The 21,775-nt window shown below is 63.2% G+C and overlaps 1 protein-coding gene across 1 annotated transcript; it reads left to right on the top strand.

The window, feature by feature from the left end:
• Positions 1–390: 390 nt before the first annotated feature.
• On the top strand, positions 391–13,907 carry SRD5A1 (steroid 5 alpha-reductase 1). Its single transcript, XM_037530219.1, has 5 exons — positions 391–665; positions 7,120–7,286; positions 9,841–9,942; positions 10,916–11,066; positions 12,204–13,907. The coding sequence occupies exons 1-5, from the start codon at positions 391–393 to the stop codon at positions 12,268–12,270; spliced, it is 762 nt and encodes a 253-aa protein (XP_037386116.1). The 3' UTR covers positions 12,271–13,907.
• Positions 13,908–21,775: the final 7,868 nt, after the last annotated feature.

The following is a 21,775-nucleotide window of genomic DNA, read 5'->3' as shown; positions in this document are numbered from 1 at the left end:
ACCGGCAGCTCCGCGGACAGCCCCCGGCCGCGCGTGCGCACAGCGGGGAGGGCGGCCCTCGGCAGCCCCGCCCCCGACGCGGCCCCGCCCCCGACGCGGCCCCGCCCACGCGCCGCTCCCGTCCAGGCCCCGCTCGGTCCAGGCCCCGCCCCCGACGCGGCCCCGCCCCGCCCCGCTCCCGCCCACGAGCCGGCCCGCCCACGAGCCGGCCCCGCCCCGCCCCGCCCCGCCCGGCCGCGGGGGCAGGTGACTCGACCTGTTGGTCGCCCCCGCGGGCGCCGAACCCCGCGGGCGGCGCCCCCCCGGGGAGCCGCGCCTCCCGCCGCGTCGCCGCCGCCCTACTTGTGGCGGGCCGCGCCCCCGGGCCATGGAGTGCGCCCGCCGCCCGCCATGGAGCTGGCCGAGCCGCAGCTGCTGGACGCGCTGGCCGCGCTGCTGGGCGCCCTGGGCGTCCTGGTCTTCGTGCTGCTGCGCCTCGTGGGCTCGCCCTACGGGCGCTACGCCCCGCCCGGCGCCCTCTGCCCGGTGCCCGCGCGCCTCGCCTGGGCGCTGCAGGAGCTGCCCGCGCTGGCCGTGCCGCTCTGCCTGTGCGCGCGCGCCGAGCGCCTGCACTGCTGGCCCAACCGCCTGCTGCTGGCCATGTTCCTCGTCCACTACGCGCACAGGTGAGGCGGGCCCGCCCGCGCCCCGGCCCGAGCCGCGCCCCCCGACCCGCGCCCCGACCCGCGCCCGACCCGCGCCCGACCCGCGCCCCGACCCGCGCCCGACCCGCGCCCCGGCCCGCGCCCCGACCCGCGCCCCCACACGCGCCCGACCCGCGCCCGACCCGCGCCCCGACCCGCGCCCCCACACGCGCCCGACCCGCGCCCGACCCGCGCCCGACCCGCGCCCGACCCGCGCCCCGGCCCGCGCCCCGACCCGCGTCCCAACCCGCGCCCGACCCGCGCCCCGGCCCGCGCCCCGACCCGCGCCCCGACCCGCGCCCGACCCGCGCCCCGACCCGCGCCCCCACACGCGCCCGACCCGCGCCCCGGCCCGCGCCCCGACCCGCGCCCGACCCGCGCCCCGACCCGCGCCCCCACACGCGCCCGACCCGCGCCCCGACCCGCGCCCCGACCCGCGCCCCCACACGCGCCCGACCCGCGCCCGACCCGCGCCCGACCCGCGCCCGACCCGCGCCCCGGCCCGCGCCCCGACCCGCGTCCCAACCCGCGCCCGACCCGCGCCCCGACCCGCGCCCCGACCCGCGCCCGACCCGCGCCCCGACCCGCGCCCCCACACGCGCCCGACCCGCGCCCTGGCCCGCGCCCCGACCCGCGCCCGACCCGCGCCCCGACCCGCGCCCCCACACGCGCCCGACCCGCGCCCCGGCCCGCGCCCCGACCCGCGCCCGACCCGCGCCCCGACCCGCGCCCCCACACGCGCCCCCACACGCGCCCGACCCGCGCCCGACCCGCGCCCCCACACGCACCCCGACCCGCGCCCGACCCGCGCCCCCACACGCACCCCGACCCGCGCCCGACCGGCAGCCCGGCCCGCGCCCGACCCGCGCCCGACCCGCGCCCCGACCCGCGCCCCCACACGCACCCCGACCCGCGCCCGACCCGCGCCCCCACACGCACCCCGACCCGCGCCCGACCGGCAGCCCGGCCCGCGCCCGACCCGCGCCCGACCCGCGCCCCGGCCCGCGCCCCGACCCGCGTCCCAACCCGCGCCCGACCCGCGCCCCGGCCCGCGCCCCGACCCGCGCCCCGACCCGCGCCCGACCCGCGCCCGACCCGCGCCCCGACCCGCGCCCGACCCGCGCCCCGGCCCGCGCCCCGACCCGCGCCCCCACACGCGCCCGACCCGCGCCCGACCCGCGCCCCGACCCGCGCCCCCACACGCGCCCGACCCGCGCCCGACCCGCGCCCGACCCGCGCCCGACCCGCGCCCCGGCCCGCGCCCCGACCCGCGTCCGACCCGCGCCCCGGCCCGCGCCCCGACCCGCGCCCCGACCCGCGCCCGACCCGCGCCCCGACCCGCGCCCCCACACGCGCCCGACCCGCGCCCTGGCCCGCGCCCCGACCCGCGCCCGACCCGCGCCCCGACCCGCGCCCCCACACGCGCCCGACCCGCGCCCCGGCCCGCGCCCCGACCCGCGCCCGACCCGCGCCCCGACCCGCGCCCCCACACGCGCCCCCACACGCGCCCGACCCGCGCCCGACCCGCGCCCCCACACGCACCCCGACCCGCGCCCGACCCGCGCCCCCACACGCACCCCGACCCGCGCCCGACCGGCAGCCCGGCCCGCGCCCCCACACGCGCCCCGGCCCGCCCCTCTCCTCACTCTGCCCCGCGCCCCCACCGGCCGCCTCTGGAGCACCCCGACTCAGCCTGCACCTCCTGAACACCCCTCACCTGCTGCCCTTCCCGCACCTCTCCTAGACCCCGCGGCCCCCGCGCCCTCCCCCTGCGTCCTCGCCCAGCCGGCTTACCGGCGCCCTCTCACCCCAACTCTGTGCCCTGTCCCTGCGCCTCAGGGGCACCCCGACCCTGTGCCCTCTCCCTGCACCTCCCGTTCCGGTCTCGGCACCAGCTCCTGCGCAGGGCGCCGCGGGAACCGGACGCGGCCCGAGCCGGGCCAGGTGAACAGCTCCGGGCTGGCTGCTGTGCAGCGCGCACCCCACGTGCGCTCCGGGGCTCTGAGCTCCCGCCAGCGAGGGCCAGGGGCGCCTTCTGAAGATACGGGGATGCACAAAAGGCCGGCTGAAAGAGTTTGGCCTGGATGCCGCCTGGGGGTCTAAGCTTTTTAGCTTCAACCACCACGTGACTGTTTCCCGGGCTGCAGAGGGGAAGGAGCCCAGCCCACGGGGAAGGTCCCCTGCGGGGGAGACTGGAGTGGACGGCCCCTCCGGGGAGGCCCTGAGACAGGGAAAGCGGGTGTCTTGCTCGGAGGGCTCAGATCGGAGGAAGATGTGCCACTTCCCCCGGGGGCACGGGCCTCGGTCAGGCTCTCAAGAAAGCAGCCCCCCAACTGCCTAGAAGAGTGAAGACTCGGGGACTTGCCTGGTATTGGGGTTGGTGCCGGCGGGGCCTTTCTATGGCCAGGTGAGCGCCTGATGACAGCGTCCAGTCTCTGTCCTCTGAGCCCCTCCTTGCAACCCCAGGCCGCGTTGGCATTCTGCTGGCCAGTACGTGTACCCCCATTTTGCCTCAGTCTTCGTATTCTGATGAGGGTGTAGACGCCTCCCCCCACAAAGCCATCTGATACTAACTTGGTTATTCATCCCTGTTGAGGAAAATACAGACGGGGAGGGGACATGTCCCCTCCTCCCAGGCACAGGCAAGGCGTGGGGGTGGTGACTGGGCGAGACCCCTGGCTGCTAGGCTGGTGGCTAGAAAAGCTCCGCTCCAGGGGGTTCGCTGGCTCTGGGGTGGTCTTCAAAGGACGAGTCCACTTTCTCGCTTCGAATGTGTCGCTGTGCGCACGGGCCGTGTGGTGTGGGGACAGTTAACTTTTCACATTGGAAGAGATAAAGAGTTTCCTTTCTTCCCCGGCAGCTAATTTATTAAAGGGTTACCCGACCCAAGTAGGTGAGCTCTCGGAGGAGCAGAGCCGCCTCCAGCCGGGCAACGCTGAGCCCTGCTCTGTCCTGGGCGTCTGGGGCTGCCAGGCCAGAGAGGAGACCGGCCCGGGCAGGGAGAGCCGAGGCCAGGGCACACCCCAGGAGTGCGGACCCCGGCAGGTGTCTCCGTCTGGAGCCGGAGGGTGTCCTTCGTGGTGTCCGCGCAGGTGTGGGGCTGTGGGAGACCGCCAGGCCCGGCCGCGGTGACTGAGCCTCCTGAGGGAGTGACGAGGCCGACGCCCAGGGAGGTGGCAGGGAGACCTGAGTCCCCAGGAGGCTGATCCAGGGGCGAGGGTGGGCCAGACCGCCCACGGCCGAGGAGTGAGGAAGACGGTGTGTGCATTTTGACTGGTGCATTTGGCAAACTGTTACCGAGAATGGCCTTACGTGCCTGGCACTGTTCTCGTGATGGCAACGTAGGCACAAGATGGAGACCTAAGGTAGGAGCCAGACAGCACTTTGGCACAAAGCCTGGGGAGGAGGAGGACCTGGCCGCGGGTGAGCGCCTCGCCGGCCACGGGCAGGTGTTTGACAAACTCTGACCAGCCGACCTCTGGCCAGCAGACCTGGGACTCCAGGGTGCTCCCACCTCTCATCCTGCCGCCACATTTTCACCCCCTTCCCCAAGCCTCACCCTTGCGCCTCCCTGCTACCCCGCCTCCCCGAGGTCTCCTGGATGCCCCGATGGCTCCTCTTGGTCACGGCGGCCCCTGCCCTGCTCATTCAGCCTGTCTCTGCCGGGCCCACCTCTGCCGTTCCTCACTCCAGGCCGCCACCCCCACCTGGCTTGTCACCCCCTCTGCTTCCTGGCGGGCTGTCTTCACCCGTCCCTCCACGGCCTTGACATGACCATGAAATCACGCTCCTCAGGCGGACCCCACCTCCGGTCCATGTGCCCTCAGCCCTGACCCCGACTGTCATGGTCCCCAGATATTTCTGTCGTCGGACCTTGAGTCTGGCTCAAGGATTTTCTGTTCCTGTTTTTCTCAACTCCTGACCTGTCGCCCTTGCTCAGAGCTGGGCGGGGTCTCCCAGTTCCTGCACGGAGGGGGCTTCTGGGTCCCTGTCCTGGCCGAGGGGCTGCTGCTTGGCTCCGGCGGGCCCTCAGCCCACCTTCCCAGCCCCTCTCCTGCCCACCCCCCAGAGTGCCCCTGGGCCCCACGTGCTGCCTGGGGTCCACGGCGGGCTGCGGCTCCGGTCCTCCAGGGTTCAGTCGCAGCTCAGAGTGGCCAAGGCTGCTCCCTGGTGCCCGGGGAAAGGCGGGCCTTTCCTGCCACAGCTGCACAGGACTCCTGGGGAGGAGGGTGAGTCTAAAGGGAAAAGCCAAGTGGAGAGTGAGCCAGGAGGGGCACAGTCCCCCAGGAAGCCCAACTGTGTGGGGCCAAGCTTGCCAAGGCCCTGCTGATGTGCCCCCAGAGCTGGGGTGCTTGGGGTGCCTGGACCATGCGGGGGGCCACCTACTGGGGAGGAAGCTCTTAGCTCTGCCCCAAAGAGCCGGTGTGGTCTGCTGGTCGGTGGTTTCGGGGTCTGCCTCCCCTTCCAGGTGGGGCGCAGCTGCGGAGACTGTCACTGTGAGGAGGCCTTTCCTCCGGCGTGTCTCTGAGTCCAGGGGAGCCCCCCGCCCACCCAGCTCCTCCATGAAGTCTCCAGGTGCCCCTGGGGGCAAAAGTCAGGGACTCTCCTTTCATCTGCCCGTCTCGGGGTGCAGGCGCAGTGCTGGGGCGCTGGGCCCCGCTGCCTGCCATCACGGTGCCGGCCGGGGGGCTTTGCACAGGGGTCAGTGTGCAGGCCCCACATGATGGTCGCGTTAATCTGGACCCAGGACTGCGACCGTCCATTTCAGCTCCAGCCGCCAGATAAACAGATCGAGCGCGCCTAATGCTCCTCCCACGGGGTCGGAGAGCTTCACGGAGGCCTCAGGACCGCGCTGAGGGGTCATAAAATCTCCTCTGTTCAAACAAAAGATCACCACTTTTTTCCTAATTTAGATTTCTGGGAAGTTTTGTCAAAAATGTTAGGGGGAAAGCCATTTAAAGCTCGGAGTCAACGTGCCTGCTCGCTTCCAGCCAAACTGCAGCCTTTGATTGGACTCCATAGTTGGGATTTTCAACCTTCAAAACAATACCCTTAAGTTTCCAACTCCCATTTTACCTGGCGTTAAGGACGTAACCAGCTCACCTGGTGGCTCCTCTGTACCACATGCCCAGCGCCGGTGCCAGGTAGGACAGAAAAACTCCTGCTCCCCACCACGGATGTACGGCGCACGCATTTCAGATCAACCCGTTCATTCAGTTCCAAATTAGTTTCCATGAACTACAATTTACTCCAGACAACGCTACCTAGAAGCACTTAGACCAGCAGCTTATACCATTTCTGTAGGCGCCGTCCACACCCATGGTTATTCTCGGAGGCAAAATAATCAGACGCGGAGGGGTGGACGGACAGACAGCACAGATGGAAACACACCGCGCCCCGACTTCTCATGTCAGCCTCGTGGAACGTCCTGCACCGCTGCACTTTGCCTTATGTTTGCAGAGACACGGTGCCTCCTCCTGGCTTCCGTAGGAGGACAAACACCTGCTTCAGGAGGCTGAGCTTTCCCCCCCGGCCTGCGGGAAAGGCAGTTCTGCTCACACAGACTAGCATGTCGGTGTGACGTGTCCCTGCAAAAGCTGCCTGCAGAGACAGAAGGGACATCAGGACATGGACCCATAAACCAAAAAGAGAGCAAAACTCCTGCAGCTTTTTCCATCCTCATGGGAAATCCTTCCACCCACCCGAGCCCATGTCCACAGAGGCAAAAAAACCGCGTCATCGCCAGTGCCCCGGGAGACCCTTTACCCTGATACTGTGCCCCAGTAGCTTTAGGTAGGAGTCAGTCCTGGGGGAATGCTTGGCTCCAAAGTGTCAACCTTGGGTGATCTGTTGAGCCCTCCTATGCAGTCAGTGTTTGTTGTTACCTCTTACCTTGAGGGAGTCCTCGGGCAGGGCAGGGCTATCAATTTGTCTTCTGTGCTGACATCCCTGCGGGGATGACTTGGCTTCTTTGGTGGCCCGGAGTGTCAAGGCTGTGTGTGCTGCACATCAGTAGCTCAGTTCCGTGAAGCACATTTGTAAACACTTCCACTCTGAGCTGGCAGGGGAGGGTCAGGCCTGCTGGTCAGCTGGCGTAGCTGGGGTGGTGGCTCCCAGACAGGTTTGATTATTCCATCCTCAAGGCTCTCTGTACTGCCCTGGGAGCAAGGGAGCTGCATTTAGGGAACCAGTAACGTGGAGCTGCACATCGGGGTTCTCCAGTAGAGCAGCTGGATCTGCCATCCCCAGGCGCCCAGGAATCTGTTAGAGTGATGGCAAAACTGGGTGTGCTGTGTTCACTGCCGTGCGCTGACCGGCGTGTGGGTCACGGCGGCGGTGCAGCTGCGGCCTGGGCTGTGTGGAGGGCTGCCCTTCCGGCCCCAGCGACTGGATTGGCCTCGCTTCACGGTTTGGCTTCTGTCTCTCGTGCCCTCAGGTGCTTGGTCTACCCGCTTCTGATCCGCGGGGGGAAGCCCTCCCCCTTGTACCTGTGCCTGGTGGCCTTCCTGTTCTGCACCTGCAACGGCTACTTACAGAGCCGGTACCTGAGCCGCTACGCGGTGTACGCGGACGACTGGGTCACTGACCCCCGGTTCCTCGCAGGTGAGTGTCCTGGCCGGGCCCCGCCTGCCTGAGCTTCACGTTGACAGTTGCTTCCCGGCAGTCTCCAGTTAGAAAGCCCAGGCGCCTCAGGACACTGCGGTGGCCATGACTGGGCCACAGGGCTCCTGGGGGGCCCCGGGTCAGGCCAGGCTGTCCCCGAGACCCCCAAGGCAGAGCTGCTCGCTCAGAGGCCAAAGCCAAATAGCTGACCTTAGGGCGAGCCTCCAACTAGCCACAGGCAGCAGACAGTGGCCCAAGACCCTGCCTGTCCCTGCATCGTGACTGTCCCCGACCCGCCCAGTCTGCTGCACACGAGGAAGAGCTCGGCTGGGTGATCTCCAACAGGCAATTTGACTTTGGTGGCCCTGCAGGCCTGAGCAAAGAGCGGGTGTGTGAGGTGACTTGGGGAATGTTCGCATTGTTACCAGATATATGTGCGTTTTCACATCGCAACTGCAGCCTCGCAAGTCCCAAGCAAAAACAGCCGTGAAACCCGAGCCACGGGAGTGCTGGCAGAGTGTGGGCCGCAGGGCCGGGCAAGAGTGTGGGCCCGTGAGCGCGTGCGGGCGAGGGTGAAGCAGGCGAGGGTGCAGGCAGGCGAGAGTGCGCGCGTAGCCGCAGCCCTGCCCCGGGCCCCGCGGGTCTCAGCATCCCAGGTGAGGGCTGCTCGCTTGCTGGCTGGCGCTCTCGGGCCATTGCTCCCTGTGCGTGGCCGCACACTTCCCGGGAACAGTCCTGAGTGCCGCGGGCACACCTGTCACTTCAAGTAAAAAGCTGCAGCCGTGTCACCTGGTCTGCAGCTGAATCACATCCCACCTCTGGCTCCTCTGCACTAAATGGAAGGGCGGGAAGGTGGAAAAGCCATCTGGGAAACACCGCGTGTCCCTCGTTAGGGGGTGTGTTTATGTGTAAAGCACGTAGATTTGTAAGGAGGACAGGTGGAGTCGGCGACCCACTCACCTCCAGAAGCGCTGAGCGAGCTGCCGACAGCTCCCGGTGGGCTGGAGCCCGGAACGGCCACTCAAAAGGCTTTTATGCAGATCTTAAGTTCCTAAAAAGTGGAATAAATGTTTGACCTAGGTAGGCGCAAATATTAGTTTTCTTACCAATCTCAGCAATAGAGGAGGTTTATGTCTTAAAAAGAACATAGAATTCTGATGGCGGGGCTCTTTCTGGAATCAATTTGGGGGCCACATCACGCGTAGGTGATGTAAACTGAGAGCAAGGAAGGTAGAGACTCACTGTCGTGTCCAGCAGCCCAGTAAGTGACTTGTGCAACTTGCTACAAAATTCAGTGCAAACTGCTTGGAAAAGAAGCTGCCACGTAGTGGGATCCCAGGGGCTCGAGACCCTTTCTGTCAACCGGATGCATCCATGGCCTGCGCTGACCATGGACCAGTCCTTTGTGCCGCTGTGGCGGTGGGTGGACAGTCAGTCCTAGAGTTGCCCAGCGCAGGTCTCTGACAGCGCATGGAATGCCGGTGTGAGGTACCACCTGCCTCTCAGATTTTGTGAAATATCTCAGAATAATCTGAATAATCAAGTTAACCTTTTTTTTTTTTTAAGATTTAGTTTTTATTTATGTAAGAGCTGGGGTGCAGGCCAGCGATGCGGGGAATGAGAGGATCCACCAGAGACAGAGTGGGGAGCAGAACAGGCAGATCTACTGAAACACACTGCTGAGGGGAGCAGCGGGTGAGACAGGAGAGGTCTGCTGCGCCATGTGGGAATCTCCCTGGCCGGCCGGGAATCGAACCCGCGCTGCAGAGGCTGCGGACAGCTTCACAACGCTACACTCAACCCGCTGCACCAACGGGGAGGCCCCAAGTTAACTTTTTTTTAAAAATCAAACTGAGTCACCCCCCCCCCCCCCCCTGCATCGCACACCATTGTAGTGTTGCCGTTGCTAGGATTTCCCGGTGCCTCAGCAATAGGCCTCCTGGAGGAGGTGACTGCAGCGTGGCGAGGACCGCTGGGCACCGTGGGGTGTGCAGACAGAGGTCAACCCGAGGGCTGGGGACACAGAGACCCCCAGCAAGGCTGAGTGAGCTGTGAGCAAGAAGGAGCCGCCGGGAAGCTTGTCCAGCAGTTTGCAAAGAGAGAAGAGAAAAGATTAGCTGCCAGGAGGAGCCCTCAGCCCCAAAGGGGCCTGGACACTGTCCCCCTGTGGCGTGCTGCAGAGCAGGGAGGCAGTCTGCGCCTGTACTCTCTCGGGCTGCCGGATGCCGCAGGTAGGCACACCTGGGAGTGCACGCCGGTGCTCGGAATGCAGCCCTGTGCCCGTCACATTTCCAGTCACAGCTGTCACCCTCCCCCTAGGCGGCGGCCATCAGTCAGTGTCCCAGTGCACAAGGCTGTTGATTCGTATTAGATAAGCTCTGCCCGGCACCGGCAGCCATGCTGATACCGCTGGGTGGGGGGCAGCGGCAGTGACCTTGGAAGCTGGCCAAGGGCCACTCGGCGCCATGACAGGTGGCCCTATGGAGTCCGGCTTGGCCGGGCTCGCTCCTAGGTTTTGTCTTCATCAAACCTAACAGTCACGCACCCCACACAGGCTCGGCGCTGTGGCTGGCCGGCATGCTGATCAACATCCACTCGGACCATATCCTCAGGTGCCTCAGGAAGCCGGGGGAGACCGGCTACAGGATACCACGAGGTGCGTGGGGGCTGCTTCCAGCTGCAGTGCACGGCCCCTGGCCGCTCTGTTCGCCCCGAGACCTGGTGCCCAGGGCCCGCTGTCCGGGGAGCTGCTGTTCCCGGTCACTGCGGGCTGTTTTATTGGGATGGAAGAAAGAGCCAGTTCTGCATAACTGACTGGTCACCGAGCAAGAGGACACTTGTTCTGCCGGTGTTTGGAAGAGAACGTGGGAGGATTCACGGGAGTGGGGGCTGGACCCCTGGGGCCTGTGACACAGCAGGGCCAGGTGGTCCCTGGGCCCCGTGGCTGCGAAGCCTGGAAGGCAGACCTGGCTGCTGTGCTGCCCCGGCCCATGGCTGCCGTGCCCCACCCACCCGCCCCCTCCTTGGGCCTGGGTTCATCCCCGGCTCCCTCTACTGTGGAGAAGGAGGTGTGGCCCCTCCCCGCAGTGGCCGCTGGGTGCCTTTGGCAAGCCCTGCTCCACTGTGTCCATGGAGGCAGCGTCCCCCTTTACAGCCTGGAAGCAGGTGCACAGAATGGCGAGCGGGATCAGACCTCCTGTCCACAGGGCACGGCTTTGTGCAGCTGGCCCTCTGCAGGCTCCTGAGGAGTTGGTACCACACGGTGGGTCCAGCGTGGACACTTCCAGAAGTTCCAGGACCAGATGCTGGCCTGTCCCGGCCTCCACCCCCGGGCCTGGCCGGGCTGGCTGCCCGCTGTCCTCCCTCCCAGGAGGCTGGCTCCCAGGCCCTCCGGCTTCCCTCCGGCCTCCGTGCCATGGCGTCAGTCTCCCCCAGCCGGCGTGATGTGGGAGCTGACACCCCCGCGCCCAGGCGAGGTAGTTCCGTCAGTCTGTCAGCTGGACCGGCTGCCAGAGCGAAACCCCTCCTCTCAGAGGCTGCTCCAGTTCATGCTTAGGGGCCGGGGTGCTGCTGTTCGAGCACCCCGGGGCCCAGGCCCTGTTTCACGGGAGCTCTGCCTTGTCTTCCAGGAGGCTTGTTCGAGCTCGTCACCGCGGCCAACTACTTCGGGGAGCTGGTGGAGTGGGGCGGCTTCGCGCTGGCCAGCTGGTCGGTGCAGGCCGGGGTCTTCGTCTTCTTCACCTGCTGTAACCTGGTCCCCCGGGCCCAGGCGCATCACCAGTGAGTGTGTGACGCTGTCGCTTTTCATTTGTCCCCTGACGAGACTTGGTGGCAGCTTTAACATGTGAACATGGATTCAAATGGTCAGGTCCCAGGTGACCCCAGGCCTTGACCACATGAGGACGGGGGCCAACAAAGGTGCACACACTGGCCGCCGGGGAGTCACCCTTCACGTCGGCTGAGCCTCTGAATTTATGTGCTGGACTCCAAGGTCAAATTCAGCGTCAACCAGGGGCCTAGGGATCTGACCTGGACCAAACATGGGGCCCCGACTGCACAGTCACATAACCACAGGGCGCCCCTTTACAGGGGAACCCCTCCCACATGCAGCCCCTCAGCTGTGAGGACTTGGGTCCCCTGGGGGCCGCTGGGTTCCGCACCCACCCCAAAGTCACACAGTCCTTCAAAGCGCAGGGTCAGCTTCTATTGGGGTCCTCAGAGGGCAGAGGTCCTTGCATCCATTTGGCAGGAGTCCCAAACAGTCATGCGAGATGCCAGAGCTCGAGTGAGCCTCGGGGCATCTGCCCAGTCCAGCAGGGGGAGAAACTGAGGCCCTAGGCTGAGACCTTGGAGGAGGGTTCCCCTCCAGGTGAGGCCGTGGATGCAGTGATAATGGCGCCTCCTTGCCACGAGGGGGTCACCTTCCCAGCCAGCTACAACCCCTCAGCCACCATGCCAGTGTCTGCTGAGACCATGCATGGCGGGACGGAAAATCCAAATTATGACCAACCAGCTGAGTGCCCCAGCTCTGTCTGCAGGCACCTGGCATGTGGCCGTCTGGACCACAGTTCCGTCCTGGGCCTGGAGAAAACCTTGGGTCACAGCGTGACATTTGCAGGCGTGCCTGCTCGTCCCAGGCCAGGAAAGGCAGCCCCAGCAGCAGGGCGGCAGGTTCTGGGGCCGCAGATAACTGGCCCATCTCAAGGTGAAGTATGTGGTCACTGCTCAATGCATCAGGCCTTATCATCCGATACCTTTCATCCTTTATGATAAGGGCAAAACCAAATATGAATCTGAGATGCCGGTTCTTGCTCTTTTGTACAAGTTCAGTATCCCTCTCGGGTGACAAGGAGGCCCTTTTGCTGGCATGTGGCGAGCGTGTTTCTTGCTTGTAATGTTCTTTTTTTCTCATTTTAGGTGGTACCTGGAGAAGTTTGAAGATTATCCAAAGTTCAGAAAAATTATAATTCCATATTTGTTTTAAGTTCACAGTCAAATCCCTTGAATTTGAAGCGTCTGACACTTCTCTAGGGTTTTAGAAACGGACTCTCCCTCCCCTGCTGCTTCGTCACTGTCAGGATCTGCTCTCTGGCCCTCTTCCTTGGGGGCTGTAAGCTGTGACGCCAAGGGTGCCAAAGTGCATATGGAAGCCTCACTCTGGACACCAGGTCTTGACTGGCCACTTCTCTCTGGGACTGGCTCTGGATGAGTGTGCGAAGGTCTCTAGGCTGCCGAGTCCAGCCCCTGCCTGGTTGCAGGTCGCAAGTGAGTGGCCTCCACCCTCCCCGGTGATGTGCTATCTCAGGGCCCCCCCATCCCCCAGGTTAGAGGCCTGGGTACCCCAGTACAGTCCTGGTCTCAGATGACCTCTTGGGCTCCCCATGGAACCCAGGATAGAGAGAGGCGAGGCCTGGACTCAGGACAGCACTGACCCCTCAGAAGGGGCTCGAGGGGCCTGCTGTGTCCTGGGCTCCGAGGACTCCTGGGGATCCACAATGTCTGCTCAGTTGCCATAAGACATCACTCTCTGGGCTAAGAAGGCTTTTCCTGTTGCCTTCTAGGTACAACTAGAATTTTCCGAGGCACTGTTAAGTACCTCTCAGTCTCGCAAAGCAATACCTTGACCCATTCCTCATTTAGACGCCTTATGAGGTCGCAGGGGCACGCCAGCCGCCGGTTTTAGCGGGCCTGCGAGTTTCCGATGAGTGGAAGCCGGGGGCCCGCTGTCCGAGAGGGCTGTCTGGACGTCTGGTCACCTCCAGGGATGGTGCCACGAAGTGGTTTTACACGGGCACACGTGGTGGACCACAGCTCAGTGTCAGCATCACGTCAGGCCAGAGGCCTGTGTGACTGGCTCCTTGGCCACGCTGGGTTTGTTGGTGCCATCTGACCCAGCCTGCAGTACCCCTGAGCTGACCTGGGTGGAGAGGGAACCCCAGTTGGAAGCTGTGGGATCCCGTGGCCACTCTGTGGACGTCTCCCGAGCAGGCCTCCAGGCAAACAGCTTGATGGAGGATAATGTGGTGTCTGCAGTTTGAGAAGCACTCTGTGCCCTCTGGAGCCAGGGAAACGCAGGCAAACAAGCGTGGCTTGGACACGCCCACGCGGGGTTGTCCGGAGAGCCTGGAATCGGGGAATGCAGCGCCTGTCCGGGAACGTGAAGCCGGACACCGGGGCTGGGAGGGAGGGTGCCCCGGGCAAGGCAGGTGCTGCTGCAGCACCGCACTGGGCCATAGCACCACGGACAGCGCCACCGCCTGCCAGCGGCCTTCCAGGGCCACCCAGCGGGGAGTTCCTGCGGGGCTGACCAGGTGTTAGGGGAGGACACCTGATCCGCAGCCCCCGCCCCTGGGGTTAGGTGACTCACATCTCTCTAGTCCAGATGCCTCAGGCCTTGTCTGGTGGACTGCAGCCTGCTGGGGGGACAGGCCGCCTACCTTCGCAGCACACCGTGTGCCCTGAGTGTCCAAGGGCGGAGGACATCACCGGAGGAGGGGCTCAGCTCTGTCAGAGATGAGAAAGCAGTTTTACCCCTTGGGGAGTCCTCAGGAACAGAGGCCGCCCCTGTAGCCCTGTGGATGTTTGGGGAAGTCAGGAGGGGCGGAGCGCCTGGGATGGAGCCAGCAGGTGGGGGGGGGGCGCCATGGAGCAGGGGAGGCCGTGGGCGTGGCAGGAGGGAGGGAGGCAGCGCTGGGGCTGGGGAGGGGGCCCAGTGAGAGGAGGTGAGGATCTGAGCTAGGGGAGAGCAGGGAGGGAGGGGTGAAGGCCAGTCTCCCGGATGCCAGGGCTGTGTTGTTCAGGGAATAAAAGACTTGAGCAGTCGTCAGGCAAGGAGAAACATCTGGGCCGGGGAGCCCTGACTCTCTCACACACCCTACCCCCCGCGTGGACGAGCAAGGCAGCGTGGCCCTCGCTGCAGTCAGGGCAGGACTGAGGGGCCTGCGGGCCGGCAGGAGGCACTGGCAGGCACGGGGGCAGGGCGTTGTGCCAGTCACAGCAGAACAGAAGGAGCTCGAGGGGGAGATCCAAGGTGACGAGGCCAGAAAGAAAAACTTATCGGAGGATTTCACGCACGGCAACCAATCTAAGAGGAAGCGGAATTATAATTAGCGGACGCTGACAACCAGACTGGTTTCTGGGGCCGGAGGCGGGCAGGGAGGAAACGTAGGAGAAAAGAAACCTAAGAATTCTCTTCCCCGCCTTCTCTTCCTGTTGCCTTCCTCCCTCTCTGCAGCGTCTCTGCCTTTGTCTCGGCCACACGGGCTCCAGGTCAGGCTTGCCGGCTGCTCTCTAAGGGGGGCTGGGCCGACGGGCAGGCGCCCGCTGGGGGTGCTGCCGAGCTCAGAGCCGGGGTGGACGCGGGCCGGTGCTGTGGGTGGAGACTGGTGAGATGCAGGGGACCTCAGGGAGGTCCATCCGGCCCGGCCCGGGATGGAGTGTTCGGGATGGAGCCGCTGAGCGCTCGTGTGTGGAGTCAGCGTTCGGGATTCCAGCGTTTTCAGGTCTCCAGGATGCCGGGTCAGCGCTTTCAGCCCCCGCCATGCCCCTCTCCCAGGAGGCTGGCGCGGGCTCTGAAGGCCGTGGAGAGGCTGCCGGCAGCCAACCCCAGAGAGGAAAAGTTTGGGAACTTTGCAGGTAGCCGAGCGACAAACTGCTCCGGGCTTGGCTGCTCCCACAGCCTGGCAGGGAGGGGCAGGCCCGGGGCGGTTGGGCCGCTGCAGCTGCCCTTTGAGTGCTGCTTGTCGGCGCTGCGCTGGGGCCTCGCAGCTCTGGGAGTGTCTCCTGCTGTGTCTCCTGCTGTCTCGTGAGTTGGATCCCGATCTGTACTCTGACTGTCCCGCGCGCCAGGTCCTTAGTGGCTGGAAGACGTCGTCTTGGGAGCCTTTGGTTTAGGACTTTAAAACACTGGGCACTGCTCTGGGTGAGGTGAACGGCCCCTTGTGGCCTCAGTGACTTTGCTTTCCCTGCTTTGTTAAATAAATCCCATTAACGTTGTTCTCTGACCCTGAGTGGTCTGGCAATTGTGCGTGTGGGTGAAGAACTCAGACAGTGACCGGTGAGCTATTTGGGCATGTCCTTGGCCAGTTTTAGTCACCACCCCCCGCCCCCCGCTGCCTGTTCTCAGTTCCTTACAGAGAACACCGTCCCCTGACACGAACATCCAGCATTCGGGGGGCAGCTCTTCCTCCTGCTCTCCGCCCTCCCATCCGGAGCATGCTTGTGGCCCCCAAACCCTGGCATCTCCCCGAGTTACCGTCTGAACAGCCAGGGGGCATCTGTCCTCGGGAGCAGACTTCAGCCGGGGGGCAGGGTGGAGCCAAGACCCCTCCCCACAGTTTTCTCCGAGCTCAAACCCAACCCTGGGACCGGGCTCAGTTGCCCTCTCTCTGCCCGCGAGTTCCCAGGGGCCGCCTTGCTACGCCCCCTCCCGCCTGGGGCTGCCCCCTGACCTCAGCCTCCAGTTCTGCCCTGATGAGGCACAGGGCAGCTGAGCAGGAGGGGCTATGGGCAGCCTGTCTGCAGAAGTGGCCACCTTCCTCCAGTGACCCCCGGTGACCCCTGTCAACTCCTATCGGCCTTTCCTTTGTCCACTCAGAATCCCCTCTGGCCCCCGGGGCCCTGTCGCACAGCCTCTCTTTGCTGGACTTGAGCGGGGCCCACACCCCCCGCTTCCCACCACAGCACCTGCTTCCCGGGGTCCCCCCATGGACAGCCCAGTCCCCTTCCCCCCTCTGCGCCCCCACCGTCCCCGGGGGAGCTCACGTGTCAGCCCGAGGACAGCGGGGGAGCCACGTCTTTTCCGCTCAGCCTTTTGTCCTGTTCACACCCTCAACTGTGGGACCAGGCCACCCACGCGGCGGGGCTGTCTGCCTGACTCGGTCTAGACAAGGGGCTCCTCCTGTAAGGGGCAGGAATGGGCACAGGGCAGGGTCTCTACGACCCGAGCAGACGAGGAAGGAGGAGAGCCCTGGAGCCCGCGGTGGCGTTTCAGGCTTTTATGGGGATTGACCAGGCACGCGGCAGGCAGGGGTGCCGGGGGGCCAGAGGCTGGCAGGCTCCCAGCCCCCAGCAAGTCTTCACTGTCTGGGCTCCCCGGCCTTCTCTCAGCTTCTCTCTCCTTCTCTGCTCTCATGATTCCTCCGTTTGTTCTCTCGTGGTTCTGCTACTGCTGGCGCCCCCGAGACGCCGCCCTTATAGGCCCAACCTTAGCCCGGGTGAACCCCATCTACACAGGCCCACACCCCCTCCAGGGGCCGCCATCAGGCCTGACTCAGGACCGCAGGGTCCAGCAACAGTCCTCATGGCGGGAGGGCAGAGAAGCCCGATATCATTTACTTACCTACACAGCCTCATGGACACACCCAGAACCGTGTTAAGCCAAACACCCGGACCCCCACAGTCCGGGGAGGGTAACACATAGTGAACCACGAGGGCCCCCTGGAAAAGGTGGGGCAGGTGCAAGATGCTGACACGGTGCCTCGCAGGGGGGGCAGCCATGCCCACGAGTGCCCACGAGTGTCCCGCCCACCTCCCTGCCCGCCCCCGCGGCTCACTCACACTGTCCTGCCCGCTCAGGTCATTCCAATCCCGACTGTCAGAAGAAAATGGGTGGAACTGCCGGGTCAGCAAAACCCCTTTCCTGGCTGCCAGGCCTCGCCCACGCGGTGACGACGCTAATTAGCACCATCCGTCAAGCGCGCCCCAGCTCGGGACCTGCTGAAAGCCGACCGCGCTCTCAGATTTGATTTTGTTTCAGTGACATTCTCCACTTTTCCCTGAAGAAAATGGGGCCGGAAAGTCATTTCCATCACGGCTGACTAGCGGAATCCAAGGGTGATATTTCAGAATATTCACCTTTCGCTGATAAAACCCCATCTCTGTCAAGTCTAATACAAATGAAACATTACATGTTGCCTCTGCCATCCCGGCCTCCTCAGGCTCTGGGCTTGCGTGAAATAAAGATGTTTAACGGCACAGCGGCAGGATTCCTCCCGTTCAGCCGTGGGACTGGGTGCGGGCAGCTGCCTTTTACCGGGGTGAACACAAAGGGTTAAATTCCATTCTCCCGGATTCTGGAGGACTGGGGGGTGGGGAGGCGGGGGGGGGGGGGGGGGGGGGCTCTCCACCTGCCAGTGATGAGCAAGAGAGACCAACTGCTCTGGAGCCTGCAGGGTGAAGGGGTCTCCGCACGAGGCTGAGGTGGGGTGGGGGTCCCGCCCCTTCAGCCCCCGTCTCCGGTGAGCCTCACAAAAGGGGCTGCTGTGTCTGCCCGCCATGGAGGGTGCGGCACCCCACCGTGGGTGCAGCCTCCTCCAGGTAGTAGGAACCCCCCACAGGCACCCCTGGTTTAGCTCTTGTTATCCTCTCCTCTGAGAAGATGCTGGAAAACAGGTGCTTCGTGGATCCCAGGAAGAGGGGTGCTTCAGGAGCGTCACCTGAGCCGGCTGGAGGTGGCATGGCCACCGCCGTCAGAGCAGCTGGGGCGGGGGGCGGGCACTTGGAAAGGTCAGGGGACCCAAGAGCTGGGCGAGAGCAGAGCATGAAGGGCCCAGCCTGGCCCTAAAGACAGAGGCTCTCGCCACCCCAGGGCACCTCGCTTCCGCCTGCTCCTGTGGGTCCCTCTGCAGAGCTTGGGGGGCGGGTGGCGGCGGCGGAGTTCAGAGTCCAGCGCACAGGCTGGAGCCTGGAGTGGCCGCAGGCGGGGGCAGGAGCTCTGGATTGGGCAGACGGGCAAAGGAGCCTCCTGGAGTCCTCAGTGGCTTTTTTTTAGGCATTTTATGATCTTTCTACACCACTTGTAGTGCGGCAACCAGGGCCAGGGTGGGCGGGGGTGTGGGGGGGCAGGAAGCGGGCAGGGCTCCCAGCCCGGGGCAAACCTTTGCTATTTGGGCTCGCTCTTCCGTTCTCTCATTCTCTCGTCATCTCCCCGGCACACTTCACCGCACCAGCCGCTGCCACCCTCACAGCCTCAGCCTAAGGCTCAGGCGCGCCCACCCACGCACGCCCGCTGTAGGGTAAGGGAAAAAGTATCAGGTTTTCTGCCCTCCTGCCATGAGGATGGAAGATGGATCCCTGCGGTCCTGAGTCATGCCTGATGGCGGCCCCTGGAGGGGGGCATGGGCATCTGTAGATGGGGTTCACCTGGGCTGAGACTGGGCTTTCAAGGGCGGCATCACGGGGACACCAGCAGAAGCCGAGAAAGAAGCAGAGGAGCAGAGAAGCTGAGAGAAAAGCAGAGCCATGAGAAGAGCAGAGAGAACGCGAGAGAAGGCCGGAGAGCCCAGAGTGAAGACTTGCTGGGGGCTGGGAGACCTGCCAGCCTCCCGGCTCCCCAGCGCCCCTGCCTGCCGTGTACCTGGTGATCCTAATAAAAGTCTGAGAAGCCACCGAGGGCTCCAGGACTCCTCCTTCACCCCGTCTGCTGGATCAGAAAACCTGCTCAGTGCCCCTTCCTGCCCACTACACCCGCACATGCCCAGGTGTCCCGCACGGTGCCCGTGCCCAGCTCCACTGCGCCTCCTGCGTTCAAGGCCACAGGTGACGGCTACAGAGGCCAGTGGTGCAGAGGCCTGAGCATCTTCATTTACCCCTCAGAGCCCCTAGGAAGCCTGGAGATTGGGACTTCACAGACATTTCAGAACACGGGAGGCGCACCATTTCCTAACCGAGGAGGGGAATAATCTAAGCTGAGAGTGGGGAGGTGCCCAGGCACTCAGCATGCGGATGCCCGTTGAAGAGCTCGGACGCCGGCTCTGTGCTGTGTCCCAGCACCCGCAGCAATTTCCCTGCGGTGGTGAAGTCCCACCCCAGCCAGAGCAGACAGTCCCAGGGGTCAAGGTCAACCAGAGCCTGAAGCCGCCGTGGAAACTCCCACTGTCCCGCTCTCACCTGTGGGTGCTCCCTGTGCTCGGCTGTCCTCCTACGTGCCCTGCCCCTCAGCACGACAGGGAATGCGCCCGGCTGTGGGCGCCCCGAGGCGGCAGGCATGGTGGTCCTGAGCAGATTTGTGTTGTCTTGATGCATATCGGCTGATGGGGAATTTGTTGCAGCGAGCGCAGACATCAAACTTAACTTTCCCATGAGACAGCACTGATAACAAGCTGGTCCTTCTCAAGGAGATTACGAGATTTCTCTCAAATCTAGCTGGTCTGGCCGAAAATATGCATGTGGGAGGCAGAATTGTAGAAATATGTGAAATTAATCAGCGCTGAGATCTTTGCAAAGTCTTCTACAGCCTGGGTCGGTGGCTTCCCCACGGCCGAGCTGCAAAATCTAGTCTCCCAGCCTCCACTTCCAAACCACTCCAGCTCACGTCCCGGAGGGCATCAGTTATCCTTATTGTTCAGCGCTGATTTTGCTCTCTAATTGACAGCACCCAAAAAAGGACATGTTAATTGGCATTGGTCTCTTCCCCAACAACATCAAAAGCTGCGTTAAGGGAATGTTGGGCCCTATCGGCTTAGAAACATATTCATTCCGTAGTTGGAAGCCAAGTTCTTTCTGCTTTGAGTAGGAAATATCTCCAGTAGGCCCATGGGGGGGGGGGGTCACAAATACCGAGTGACAAACATATGAATAAATAAAAGCTCATCATATGTCATTGGGGAATTGCAAATTAAAAACAACCAGGAGGGCCTCCCCAGTGGGGCAGTGGGTTGAGAGCAGCACTGTGACGCCGTCCGCAGCCTCTGCAGTGCCAGTTCGATTCCCGGCCTGCCAGGGAGACACCCACATGGCGGGACAGACCTCTCCTGTCTTGCCCACTGCTCCCCTCAGCAGTGTACTTCGGCCTGTCTGCCTGTTCTGCTCCCCACTCTGTCTCTGGTGAATCCCCTCACCCTCCTGCACCACTGGCCTGTACCCCAGTTCTTGTATAAAAATAAATCTTTAAAAAAATAAATAAAAACAACCAGGAGACACCCCACCATGTTGTACTCAAATGGCCCAAATCCAAATTACCGACAGCACCAAATGCTGGTGAAGATGTGGAACAAAGGCGCTGGTGGGAATGCCAAATGGTACAGCCGCCGCTTCAGATGCCAGAGTGGCGGTTTCTTAGAAACTTAAATAACTTTTACCACAGATCCAGCAATCATGCTCCTACCTATTTACTTAAATGTCAAAATGACTTGAAAACTTGCAACAATCAAATACAATTTTTTATATACTTTTAGATTTATTTATTTATGCATACAAGAGCTGGGGCACAGGCCAGAGATGCAGGGATGAGGGGGTGAGGGGACCCACCAGAGACAGAGTGGGGAGCAGAACAGGCAGACTGACTGAAATCCACTGCTGAGGGGAGCAGCGGGCGCGACGGGAGAGGTCTGCTGCGCCATGTGGGGAGCTCCCTGGCCGGCCGGGGATCGAACTCGTGCTGCAGAGGCTGTGGATTGCCTCATAGTTCGGTGCTTAGCCCCTGCAACACCTATCCCCAGCCACTGTGTCCTGAGTTCGATCCCCGGCCAGGGAACTGACCCACAGGGTGCAGCAGACCTCTCCTGTCTCCCGCTGCTCCCTCAGCAGTGGATTTCAGTAGATCTACCTATTCTGTTCCCCACTCTTCCCCTGGTGAATCCTCTCACCTCCCCTGCCCAGACATCTCTGGTCTACACCCCAGTTCTCGTATACATAAATAAAATAAATCTTTAAAAAATGCAATTTCACATAGAATCACTCAAAACTCAGAAGCAACCAAGATGCCCTTCACTGGATGAACAGGTGAGGGAACAGTCCATCCAGACAATGGATGAGATAAAATGTTAAAAAGAAACAAGGTAGCAAACCAGAAAGAGACAAGAAACAAACTTAAAACCCCCCATCTCTGAGTGAACGAGTCATGGAAAGGCATATCCCATGGTTCCCTACCCCGTCCTGGGAAGCCAGAGACAGGCGTCCTGCTCATTATTGTATTATGATTATTTTAATCTGTTTATGGAGTTCAAATGTTCGTTATCAATTTAAATGCCTTTTCTATTTTACTCTAATTTCCAGTGTATCTGAACATCGTCAGCAGCAGCACAGGTGCTACAAGGATGCGCGACGCGGGTGACGGGGCTTCAGGGAGGGAGGGGGGCGTGGAAACTCTACTTTCCACTCGATCTTCCTCTGGAATTGTTCTAAAAAAAAAAAAAACAGGAAGAAAAAGCACAGCTTGTGAGTTCGAGGGAATCCAGGTGAGTGGGGAGAGCAGGCTTTTCCCCATGCGCGACACTGTTCGCCAGGGTGACAGCCTGGGGGTCGGCCCTGGAGGGGGAGGGGCCCTGCCCCCCTGGGCTCTACGCTGATTTGCTGATTTTCCTGGGACTGTTGCGTCCCAGAGCACACGTCAGGGTGATTGGGCTGCTGTTAGGCTGAGAGGGAGAGTCAGGGCAGGAGGAGGCAGGAAACAAAGAAGATTCCAGAACCGTGTCCAGGAAAGGTCCTTGGGTGTGGCCCTGGCACATGGGATGGACGAAACCATGAGGTTTCGGAGATGACCGCACTGC

Source organism: Talpa occidentalis, unplaced genomic scaffold (assembly GCF_014898055.3).
Source record: "Talpa occidentalis isolate TD23 unplaced genomic scaffold, MPIMG_talOcc4v2.1 talOcc4.6, whole genome shotgun sequence".
Classification (NCBI taxonomy): Eukaryota; Metazoa; Chordata; class Mammalia; order Eulipotyphla; family Talpidae; genus Talpa; species Talpa occidentalis.
Note: the sequence above shows the minus strand (reverse complement) of the source record. Positions and strands in the feature narration are given on the sequence as shown.

Coding starts and splice junctions, on each gene's coding strand:
- SRD5A1 (XM_037530219.1), top strand. CDS start 391: ATGGAGCTGGCCGAGCCGCAGCTGCTGGACGCGCTGGCCGCGCTGCTG. Junction 666..7,119: donor CTCGTCCACTACGCGCACAG/GTGAGGCGGGCC, acceptor TCGTGCCCTCAG/GTGCTTGGTCTACCCGCTTC. Junction 7,287..9,840: donor TGACCCCCGGTTCCTCGCAG/GTGAGTGTCCTG, acceptor CACCCCACACAG/GCTCGGCGCTGTGGCTGGCC.